This window comes from Limulus polyphemus, unplaced genomic scaffold (assembly GCF_000517525.1).
Source record: "Limulus polyphemus unplaced genomic scaffold, Limulus_polyphemus-2.1.2 Scaffold388, whole genome shotgun sequence".
Taxonomy (NCBI): Eukaryota; Metazoa; Arthropoda; class Merostomata; order Xiphosura; family Limulidae; genus Limulus; species Limulus polyphemus.
The window spans coordinates 1-11,652 of NW_013665998.1; the positions used below are offsets into that span (position 1 = coordinate 1).

Below are 11,652 nucleotides of genomic sequence, written 5' to 3' on the forward strand. Positions count from 1 at the left end.
ACTATAAATCACAGTGATTCACACACTGTACTTACGGTGCCTACTGTTTGCTTGACTCAATTATTTCTATCTTCAATCTATCTGCCTATGCCGCTGGCTTTCTTTGCCAGGCTTATATACTAAAAAAGAAGGCGCCTGGCAAACACTCGGACATCCACGAGGTTCCTCGATAAGTCATGATCCTTCTAGAAACTCCAGCGCACATGCTCCCAGCATCGCGTGACTTCTGCTGTTGTAACAGGTGTGTGTGTGTTTTAAAATATATCTTTATAATAACATTTTTGCTTTATATAACAAATTACTTCTGTGCCACTTTCAATAAAATGAATACATATATAACTAAGTGTATATAAAAATTAATAATCTTATAAAAATACAGAAACATCTAAATGCTTACTCAGGCATGTTGGGCAACACTTTCCTGAAAGCTGAACAGGATTTTTACATGATGTTGCATTGCATTGTTTATGATGACAAGTGGTTTTTCCTCTCTATAAAGACAAACAGAGCAGAAATGCAGATGAATACTCAAAAAAGGTATTCTATATGTAATTAATATTATATTCATTGTTCTTTCAACAACTATCAAAATAACTGTTCAACGTTTGGGAACTTGCATTTTTTTAACTATACAGATTATGTAAAAATGAAAATTGAATCTATTCCTTTTTTACTAAACTGTTCTTTATTTACCAAATTCTTTTATATTAAATCAGTTTTGTAATATCACAAACTACTCTTCATGTAGTATAAAAACTATAAAAAACCAGAAAAAACTAAATACAATTATTTTTGAAAAGTAATAAACTTAAGTTTAAGATTCATGCAAAATATACAAATTTGTCTTTTTTCAATTTTAATTTTATAACTTTACATTCCTTGATTTAATTTTTTTTTAAAACTTAGGTCACAAAATAAACTATCTTACTAATAAAACAATAACTAAAAAAGTCTTCAAATTAATATCAACATTAAATTATTTTCAACATCAACATTAAAATTACTATAATACAATAAACAAATTTCACAGACAACAGATATTATTTGTGAAAAAGTTTTTATTTACTTTCTATTCATTAACCTTAATGTTTCTTTCATTATCCACAACATACTTAAGATAAATCTAAAGTACGTGCTAAAACCTCTGTACTCCTGTTTACTAAACATTCTGGATTGAATTAATATTTTTCAAGATCTGTTTCCCCTTTGAAATTATAACCAAAAAAAAATCATTCTTTGAAAAATTCTTTCTTTAATTTTTTTATTAAGAGCCATTAGGAGGCAAGATGTTTAGTAAATAAGAGTCATATTTTAGATGTATCTTAAATATACTGTAGATAACTAAAGAAACATTAAGGTTATTGAAAACAAAATAAGAAAAGCATTTTTAAAAAATAATATTTATGTATTCTGTGGAATTTTGTATCATACTATAGTAATTTTAATATTAACGTTAAAAATATTTTAAAGCTGATGTTAATTTAGACTTTAAGCATTTTTAATAGGTTAAAAAAGTAAATTATCTTAAGTTCTTTAATTTAAAAAAATTAAAAATGTAAAAAATATAAAAATTAAGAATTCAAATTGAAAAACAAAGTTTCTATATTTTTATATAATTCTTAAACTTAAACTTATTATTTTTCAAAAAAGTGTTTAGTCATTTTCTGGTTTATATAATTTTTTATACTGAAGAGTAGACTCTGATGCTACATAACCAGGTACATAATGAAAAGTTTGGTAAAGGATTTAAGATTTCTGACAAATATTCACTTTGAATTGTTTATATGCATATATGTACACACACACATACACAAAATGTTTTAGCAATCTGTGTCCAAAGAGGGTCCTGAATTTACACAAGTCCCTAAAATCAACCATTTTGCTTAACAAGTTACTCTTCAACAACTGCAACAACAACATATCTTCTCATGGTTAGAAAGGTAACAATATTTCTAGATTTTAATTTTTTCTCAGGTAGGTGAGTGTCAACTTAAGAATATTAGAAATAATTACATATCATTTTTCAAACATAAAATCTCACAAAATGTAAAATAACTCACTTGAAAGTAATTAAAGAAATTAAGTAAAGATCTGAACACACATGAGCAAATTCTGCACACCTAATTTCCAAACAATTTCCCATCCATAAAAGTTCACACCAACCCCCTAAGCAAAGAATGTATCACACAACTAAATTTCATACCAGGATTTGTTTGCATATAACTTACAATGCATGAACATGTGTTTCACCAAGCTTCCTAAGCATACACCTTACCACACAAGTTAATTTCCTATAGAAAGAGCCTAACACACTCAAACCATACTTCACATCACTTTATAAACAAATAACTTACCACACATGAACAAACTTCACACCCAACTTCCCATGAGAAGCCATCCAGATGAACTGTTCCATTTACATAACAGTTGTTTTGACACTCACATTCTTCTACAGAAGCCAATCTCTCCTCTGCCTGAGCTAACTGAAAAACAAAACATTTTACATTTTATCTTTTGAGGAAATGTTTAAGATATTGTCAGAAAATTAATTAATAAGAAACAATTAGCTCATGAGATAGTTAAGTATAGATTTCACACAATGAATATATAAACTGCATAAAACCTTTGAGATAGAAAATGATACAATCACTTCAGAGTTCTGCATATAGTTCATGTGCTGTTTATTATTTTGGCTCGAGTTAAATTTTCATCTAAGTTTTGTTATGAATTTCTTGGATTTTTTACTATTTAAACTGATGATGCATTTTTTATTGAAATTTATATATTAAAATATTTCTTACACTTTTGAGCACCTTGGATCAGAGTTAATCAAAGATTATTTTAAAACAGCCTTTATCCACTATTAAAAGGAAAGAAATAATCTAGCTAAGTCTGGCAATTTCCTATGCTAATATTTAAGAATTTAATCACTACTTCATTACAAATAAAAGGAATAAATCATTAGATATATGCAAGTTATATTTACAATATAACCAAAGTTTTCCTTGATTACAAGATCTAAGAAGCATGTTTAACTGTTCTAAAGTATACAAGACTGGAAAATGAAAACATTTTATGCTATACAATTTACCTTGAAATGATACCTTATGTTTTACAAGATTTCAAGAACATGTAAAAATGCCAACATACAAGGATTTTCTATTTACCACAGCTGATAGTTTACAGAATGTTATTTGACTAACATATTAGAATTACAAACTCGTAATCAAAAGAATGTTTTCATATTTATACAGATGCAAAACTACAATAATCTAGGTATGGAACTGTAAACTATTCGAAAATTAAAAAGGTTTAAAGTTGAAATAGAAGCTACATTTTATCAATCATTGACTTTTTCAGGTTTATATCTTAATTTTGACAATACTGAAAATTCTTATTAATTATGATTAGAGGATTTTAAGCAATTAATTTTTTGTTACATGAGAGAATAACATGTAAAGGAATATTTTAAACTTACTGTAATTAGCAGGTGTATAATAGACAGTAATATCAGTGAAGTATTGAACAAAGTGGCTAGCTCCAACTTCCTAAGGTTTAATGTTTTTAGGTAATCAACAGAATTAGTACTACCTTATGTAAGAGAACAATTACATTACATGAAAAAGAATTTAGTTTCTATTATTGCCAGAGTTTCTCCACAAAAAACATTAGTTGTATGTAAATATCTTAACATATTGACAGACAACAAGGAACCTGTTGGTCCATCTAGGCCATTCCAATCTACTAAACTATTAAAAAACCCTCAAAACCAGCTCTTATCATTCAAGTATTTATCAAGCCTTCCTTTAAACTCCATAAAATTTACTGCATCCACATCTCTAGGCAATTCATTCTAAAAGCCAAAAGTGTAATATCACTATCACAGCATAATTTTGCAATAAATTAGTGGCACTGGAAATTAGAAGAAATTATGGTTTTAAGAGTCTGTTAACTGTTAAATTCAAGCTAATTCTAAAGGATAAAAATTTGGTACTTCTGCCTTATACCAAATTGTAACCATATTCTAAATATTTTAATGCATAACAACTAACCCCATTAGGAGGCAATCTTTATCATTAACTAGCTAGATTAATAAGTACAACAGTTTTCTTAGTTCATGTGAACTAGTACATTTCAAAAGCATTTTTGAAAACATTTTGTGAATAACAAGATACATACCCTTTCTGTTAATGATTTCACATAATTTTCCAAATGGAGAACAGACATTTGCAACTGCCTAAACTGACCACATGTTGGACAGTCTATTAAAATAAAAAATAACAAAAGAGAAAATAAATGCAAACAATAAATATAGGGAAAGTTAATACCACTTACATTAAAATCACAAAAACACTGCATGAATTCTACAGAATTGTCTGTAATTGATCCAGTTGAGTTTTATTAACATATTTATGGACAAATAAAAATTAAGTGTGTATTTTACATTTCCACACATTGTTATCAACATGCAGCATGCTTATACTCAACACTATTTTATCTCAACTGAAACAGACATAATAGATGGGAATATAACTTAAAACTTGCATTGTGATACTATAACCTTCACACTAACGATACTTATACATATAAACCTTCAAAAGTTAACTGCCAAAATGTTTTAGTTTTGGTGCTATCAGTATGTTTCATATTAAAAAACACCTTTACTGAGTGTTTTATCATAGTATTATATAAAACATACCTGTATCAAGATGAGGGCACTGTATAGTATATCCATGTGACCTTCCAATGATTTTTGCATCCTGTAAAACTCCCTATAAAATACCGTTTTCATTATAAAAACCTTTCAAATGATTACAACTTTTATGAAATAAAGTAAAATGTCTTTCATGATAAAACTCTGTTTCAAATGTTAAATTTGTGTGTATAGTTCCTGTAAGTATTTCATTTAATAGTTGAATGTCTTATGAAAACTATAATTAAAGTTACTTTAAAATGTTCACAATTTAACATGTGTGAAAGACTTCTCTATAATTTTAATTGAATTTAAATAAATGCAATTTTTCTTCCACGCAATATCTTATGACAGTGACTAGATGTTTAATTTTCATAAATTTTACTACAACTTGACAAATTTGGGCTTTATTTTTAGATCGAACACTGACAGTATACCATAATCAAGATGCAAAGTTACTAATACATGCACATCAATTAATTTGCATTTTATTCTTGTTCAAGTAACATTTTGACTTTCTTTTTTTTTCTCTCAAAAAGTATCTAATAACTGGAAGTACTTGAATTTCTTAATAAAAGTTTTAATAGCTATAAAAAAAAAACTTTAAATAAATACAATTCTAAATATTTTGTATTTCTATATTTCCTGACTCAAAGAAGTGGGTAAAATTATTTGTTTAACAGCAATATAATTTTGAACAAATCGTAATTTTAACAACTGTTAAAAACATGATGGTGATAGCCACAATTCCTGAATAAAAGCATACACATTCATATTATTGCATGAAACTTCCCCTTCATTACTATAAGTAAGTAATGTGAATGAATGGTTTCTAAACACGTCACTGTCAACAATGACACTCAAGAGTGTGTTGAATAAAAATTATACAAACCTGGAAGAAAAAGTGCCTTAAATTCCTCTGGCCCAGCCAGAGTGAAGTGTTTCTTGAAGAAATATTTCGATCAACATCCAAAATCACCCGCCTATAAATACGATTGCAGTCTACAAACAAATCGACAGCATTGCCACTAACAGATATTGCTACCTGGTGCCAGTTATCGTCAGCTAGGCGATAAGGAAATGTTTCTGTGTAAGCCATGTTATTATGAGTATAATGTAGACGTATCTCGTCTTTCCTGCCACTACTCTGTATTTCAAGAAACCTGAAATGAAATGAAAATTAAAATAACAATTTAGTGAACAAGAACAGTGCTCTGACATGCATAAGATTGTGTAACAGTGACAAAGATAAGAATACATTCAAACCAAATCTAACTTCTCAAAGCATTTATGCCACTAAACAAAATTACTCTTTAGAAAAAATCAAAAAACAATTCCATTTATTAATTGTGTAAGACTCCTACTGGCATAAATAAGGCTCAACATCAACAGTTCCGACGCTTGCACAATGTTGTCTTTAACTCATCAAAGATGTAAGGATATTAAATAATTTGCAACTCGGTGTAAGCGTGTTTATTTAAAACATTTTCTGGTACTGAAATACGTTGAAAATATATAATGTGACCGCGCCTAGATATTCCAATTTTTGTCACAAACTGAATAAACGACATAAATCTTGTTGGTGTTATTCTCTGCTACTATCGATATCAGTATGTAGTATGTGCGAATTTTGTATTTGGCGTCCCCGAACTGCTAATTGCAATGTAAATTTTGGCGTCCTTTGGCAGATGTCCTGTGCGAGGGCATATGTCGACCACCCCAAGGGTCAATATTGAACGTTATCTGGTGATATTCTAACAAACTTAAGTACACAGGCTGTTTGCATGTATATATCATTAAGTAACTGTTTTTAAAATGTGAGACTAACCGAATGATCAATCATGTTGTTAATACAACTGCTTCCAATCAATCTAATTTCAAACATCAATTATAGTAGTTAAAAGTGTGATCGTTTTATGTCAAGCACAAAACTACACAATAGGGTATCTGTACTCTGCCCACCCCTGGTATCGAAACCCAATTTTTAGCGTTTTAGGTCCTCAGACCACTGCTGATCAGAAATTAAATGTAAAATAAATTCAAGCGATGCACAGAGATATGATATGAGATCTAAATATTATTCAAGTGTTTTACACTATGTCTAATGATTTTAATAAATTGTAGTATAAAAATTGCGATTTTTAAAGCAACCCCAAATAACGTGAATCATGTGTACCGTAAACATATGCTGAAGAAACATTAAAGCAACGTTTAAAAAAAAAAGAAGAGAAATATAATAATACAATTTCTCAATAAATTAATGTAGCACAAATGTCGAAGATCGGAGTTTACCTGTTGTTTCCCTCTGAAAATCCAAATATTGTCCCTGTATTTTTTTGCTTCTGCTTAAGCGTAACCATGAGCGTGAACTCATTACTTTGCGAAAGTATTCCAGCTGCTTTATCATAGACCTCTGGCGGAAGAAGAAGCTGCCTATCGTATCCTAAGTGGGTGAAGAAATTGGCATCAGAATTTTATTACACAACACCAATTACAACAATTCCTTGTAGTATGATATTACCAAAAGACAAAATCACCACATATCATGCAGTGGCGTAACCAAAAAAGATGCCTCCCCCCGCATAAAAAGTAATTGGATCCCTACATTTATTTCCCTATGATTCTATTTACGATTCTGACTGATTTATATCATTAGCTTAACAAAATAGTGCAACCACCCTTTAGTTCAAACAAATTAAATTTTGCCTTTATGCTAATTGGTAATTCTCAAGTTTGTCAGGCTCTTCGAGCTTCTCCCTCCCCGCAATTGCAGGAGTTGCAGGGGCATACTTACACCACTGATATCATGACTGCTACATCCTACTTCAATGCAGTAATTATACGACACTGAAAATACTAAGCAATTAACGTTTATCTTTAAATGAATAAATAAAGTGAAAAACATTATGCTGATTCTAAGTCTGCAAATAATAAGAAACAAAACCATGGTTAGCAACAAAATACATAGTGGGTAACCATCAAAATGTCAGATATATAAAATTTAGTTTCTAATCAAGCAGTTACAAGTAATTCTCTAAAACATTTTGAACAAATTTCCAGAATAGAAGAAATGTATGAAAATACTTGTTAATTTTTCACATTTTTCTAATAAATATTCGAATATACATGCAAGTAATTACCTATTAATTTTACAGCTGGAGACAACTTATGAAATCCTTCTACTAAGGTTAAACCTCGATAGGTGGCGTTGAAAACGTGTAGTCCATCAATGATATCAATTTGATACTTTGGCTCTATCTGCAGACCCGCTGCTACATGGAAGATAAGAAAAATGTTCTAAGAATGAAACAAAATTCGCATTTGTACACAAAATGATTTTAATCTGTAGAATTTTGCTTGTCGTATGTTGGATAATTAAAAGAAAAGTGAATTTTTTTTACAGACCTTAAAATAAAAACCTTTTTCTTGGTACTTTTTAAGTTTGCATTTTGAGCAAGTATGAAAAGTGTCAGTTTAACATCTAATATACTTAGAGTATTTGAAAGACACAGAACACAGAAGCTAGATGGTAAGCCTAACTAGATTAAATAGCGAGACACTCAACAATTAGCAATTATAAGTAAAAGTGCCTGCCAATGCCGAGTTTAAAAGGTAATGCTATAAATGGCAGAGTTGTCTGCTTCCTTACTCTATTTTGAGACATAGCACACGAACCATTCGTTAGATGCAAAGGTACCCATGCTACAAACGGTAATAAACATCGGCTTTATGTATTTCATTATCGACCACATCACTCAAATGAGCCTCATTCACAGAATTGAAGCTGTAAAATCGAAATGGCTGCCAAACTTGAATTGTCTGTCCGATTGCTCATTCATTTAAACTTGAGCTTATTGTCAGTAATGTAAAATTGTGATCAGATATACCTGAACTCTAGATGGGCCCGGCATGGCCAGGTGGTTAGGGAGCTCGACTCGCAATCTGCGGGTCGCGGGTTCGAAACCCGTCCCACCAAACATGCTCGCCCTTTCAGCCGTGGGGGTGTTATAATGCGACGGTCAATCCCACTATTCGTTGGCCCAAGAGTTGGTGGGTAGTGATGACTAGCTGCCTGCCCTCTAATCTTACACTGCTAAATTAGGGACGGCTAGCGCAGATAGCCCTCGCGTAGCTTTTCGCGAAATTCAAAACAAAGAAGAAAAGAACTCTAGATGTCTAGTGGTTCCCTAAACTTGCCGTTTACAGTTTTTTAAGATATGGAAAAATAAGACATAAATACAATATAAAGCTTACAATACAAAGATGATTACATCTTTTTGTTGTGAATTTACCTTTAGACAACTGATTACATATTTCATTGAAATTTTACTGACAGCCTATAGAGACAGAGAGACATTGTCATGTAAAGTAAAATGTGAAAGTGCTATGCATTGATCATTATCGAAAAAAAAAAACACATGTGATTATGTATTTACAAAAGTTTAATTTACCAAAAGTGCAGCAAAGTTTCTTACATGATATTGTAAGTTGCTTGCATGTCCGCGTTTGTTGTCAGATTTTTTTGTGTAATACAGAAATTGAGTACATTATATTAAAACTATTTTGGAACCTCACCACGTCGCCACTGCCAGTCTTTCTCTATCTAACGACCTTGCAACTTGGTAATAACCATACAGCGTAGTTTTCATTGCAAAAACCTCTGTCGAAAGGCTGTCATGCTCAAATCACACATTTTATCCCTGCTGTTTTACCAAATCTATCTAGTGCACGAGGATGACGGTTTTCAAGCGCCAGTTTCAACATTCCGATCGCACAAAAAATACATAAGCGCTTCTCCTGGCGAATCGGCTGTACGAAATAACTTGAATACTGGTTTGATCTCCAAACTGCTTAAGGTTGAACTTGCATGTTGTTGAAGCAACTTGTGTCCACGTGACTTGGGTCATTCTTCTTGATTATGTTACTTACTATTGGTTGGTACACGTGGACGACTTTTGCCACTGAACATTGTGTTGGTGGATTCTCACCTGACAAAACGTCACGTTTTGCTTACCAATATATGTTCTTTCTTAGAAACTATAGAAATTATAAATCCCCGATTAAAAGTATTTTTATGATCCGAGTGTATGAATGTTTTGCGATATATTTTAAGTGGCATTATACTACCTACGAAACACCAAATGATGTTAAAATATATATTCAATACATGCCGTTCCACCATATATTTATATCGACTATGGTTGTCAAGTGATCTACATTTTCAAAATCGTTTACTATAACGTACTCAACCTTGTATGTTAAATGTTATCAACACGCTATTCAAACATTTAATTTTGAACAATCAACAATGAACGAGGTACGTGTGTGAGAACTAGTGTTTTTGTCTTTGAATATATATTGATGTCATTTTAAATTGTAACAACTGTGGCATGTAAGGAGGACAAATGTTATTATTGCGTATGCACTGGGCTAATAGACTATATACACAACAAGATTTAGTGGAAACACAAAAATGATTTACAAAAATAAGGACTACAAGTTAATAAATATTTAGTCTTCACAACCAGCGATTCTTGTCGTATGAACACCCATGTGTTCAAGGGAAAATAATATTTGGTCTTGAAAGTTTGCATTGATTCGGTGTCACCACTGTATTTTAGTTGTGAATAATCTAAGTTGTTATATATGCGTAGATAAATAACGAAATTGCATTGTAACACCCCACTACAAATTATAATAGCGCTAAAATAGCAAAACAGGATGTTGTGAAAATGTATAAAATGTTAGTTTTTTTTTAACACGACGTCGAAGTATGCCGCTAAATTACCACAATATCTAATTCCCATACGAACAGACCAAAAAATTGAGATACACTAATGATTACAATTATGCTATACTATAATAGCTTCAGACATAAATTCAGAATAAAATCTTTCTAATCAAATATGAAGTTTAATATCTAATAGTAATTTATAATATTATAATATTATTAAGTAATATTATTTATATAATTATCTTCAGACTGTCCTCTGAATTTCTTTCTGCAAATTATTACTCAGCTTACTCCGCTTAATAACACCAGTATGGGTTTGCCTAAATAATAAAATCTCATCAAAAAATTGGAACAATTAGAAAGAAACCAAATTCATTTGAAAATATGAACTTGTATCACAAACTTATAGTTACGTAAATAAGGACATAGGTACACTTACATATTATAGTGAGCAATATGTGAAGAAGAAGCCATTCAGTCCATGATGTAATACTCATTCTGGGGATTATGGGATACGCTCACCATATAAGACAACAAGTTTTGAATGATACTTAATTGACTTAATATAAAAATGTTGACAAAAACACCCATACAGAAAAACTTCCATTACTCAAGACATTTCTTGCCCAAGTGTGACTAGAATTTGTAGAAGGCTGATTGCGACCAAGTTAAACTCTACCGAACTGTTGCCGGTAAGATTCGTTTCTAGCCGACTTGCGCATGCGTTCACGCTAGCACCGCCCTGCTCCTTGTACTACGCAGATACAACAACTTTATTATCTTTACAGATTGTTCTGAATACCTACATTTATCTCCAATACTCTCCCACGACCTGGTTATTCACTAAAACGGACAACTTGAGGATATACTTTTCTTTTTCTTCTTGAGATTAAATATGCAGGTGTAGAACATTACAAAAATTTGCTGAATAGTAAGAATGTGAAAACAAATTTATGAAACCGTTAAAATTTCAGAAAACATGGTCAATTTCGATTTGAAACACAATTCTATAACTTGATTAGATATTTTCTTCATAACTTTGAAATTATGAGTTTACATGTGAATGAAAAAATATTCCCACGGGAAATCTAATGTTATAAGCTTGGTGTGCTCCTACTGGTAACAGTGAGTAAAAACTTCGGAGATAAGCTTGGTGTGCTCCTACTGGTAATAGTGTGTAAAAACTTCGGAGAAAAGCTTGGTGTGCTCCTACTGGTAATAGTGT

At 31.0% G+C, this 11,652-nt stretch overlaps 1 protein-coding gene across 1 annotated transcript in view; it reads right to left on the reverse strand.

The window, feature by feature from the left end:
* Positions 1-397: 397 nt before the first annotated feature.
* The window catches only part of LOC106457890 (protein kinase C-binding protein NELL1-like), a gene marked incomplete at its 3' end in the record, with an annotated part of 90,441 nt that continues 79,186 nt past the window's right edge, over positions 398-11,652 (reverse strand). The window contains exons 2-8 of the mRNA XM_022383960.1: positions 7,834-7,965; positions 6,986-7,136; positions 5,586-5,856; positions 4,700-4,772; positions 4,180-4,262; positions 2,355-2,483; positions 398-491 (exon numbers count right to left, since the gene is read on the reverse strand). Coding sequence (XP_022239668.1) covers positions 398-491; positions 2,355-2,483; positions 4,180-4,262; positions 4,700-4,772; positions 5,586-5,856; positions 6,986-7,136; positions 7,834-7,965 — 933 coding nt within the window. The remainder of the gene's footprint in view (positions 492-2,354; positions 2,484-4,179; positions 4,263-4,699; positions 4,773-5,585; positions 5,857-6,985; positions 7,137-7,833; positions 7,966-11,652) is intronic.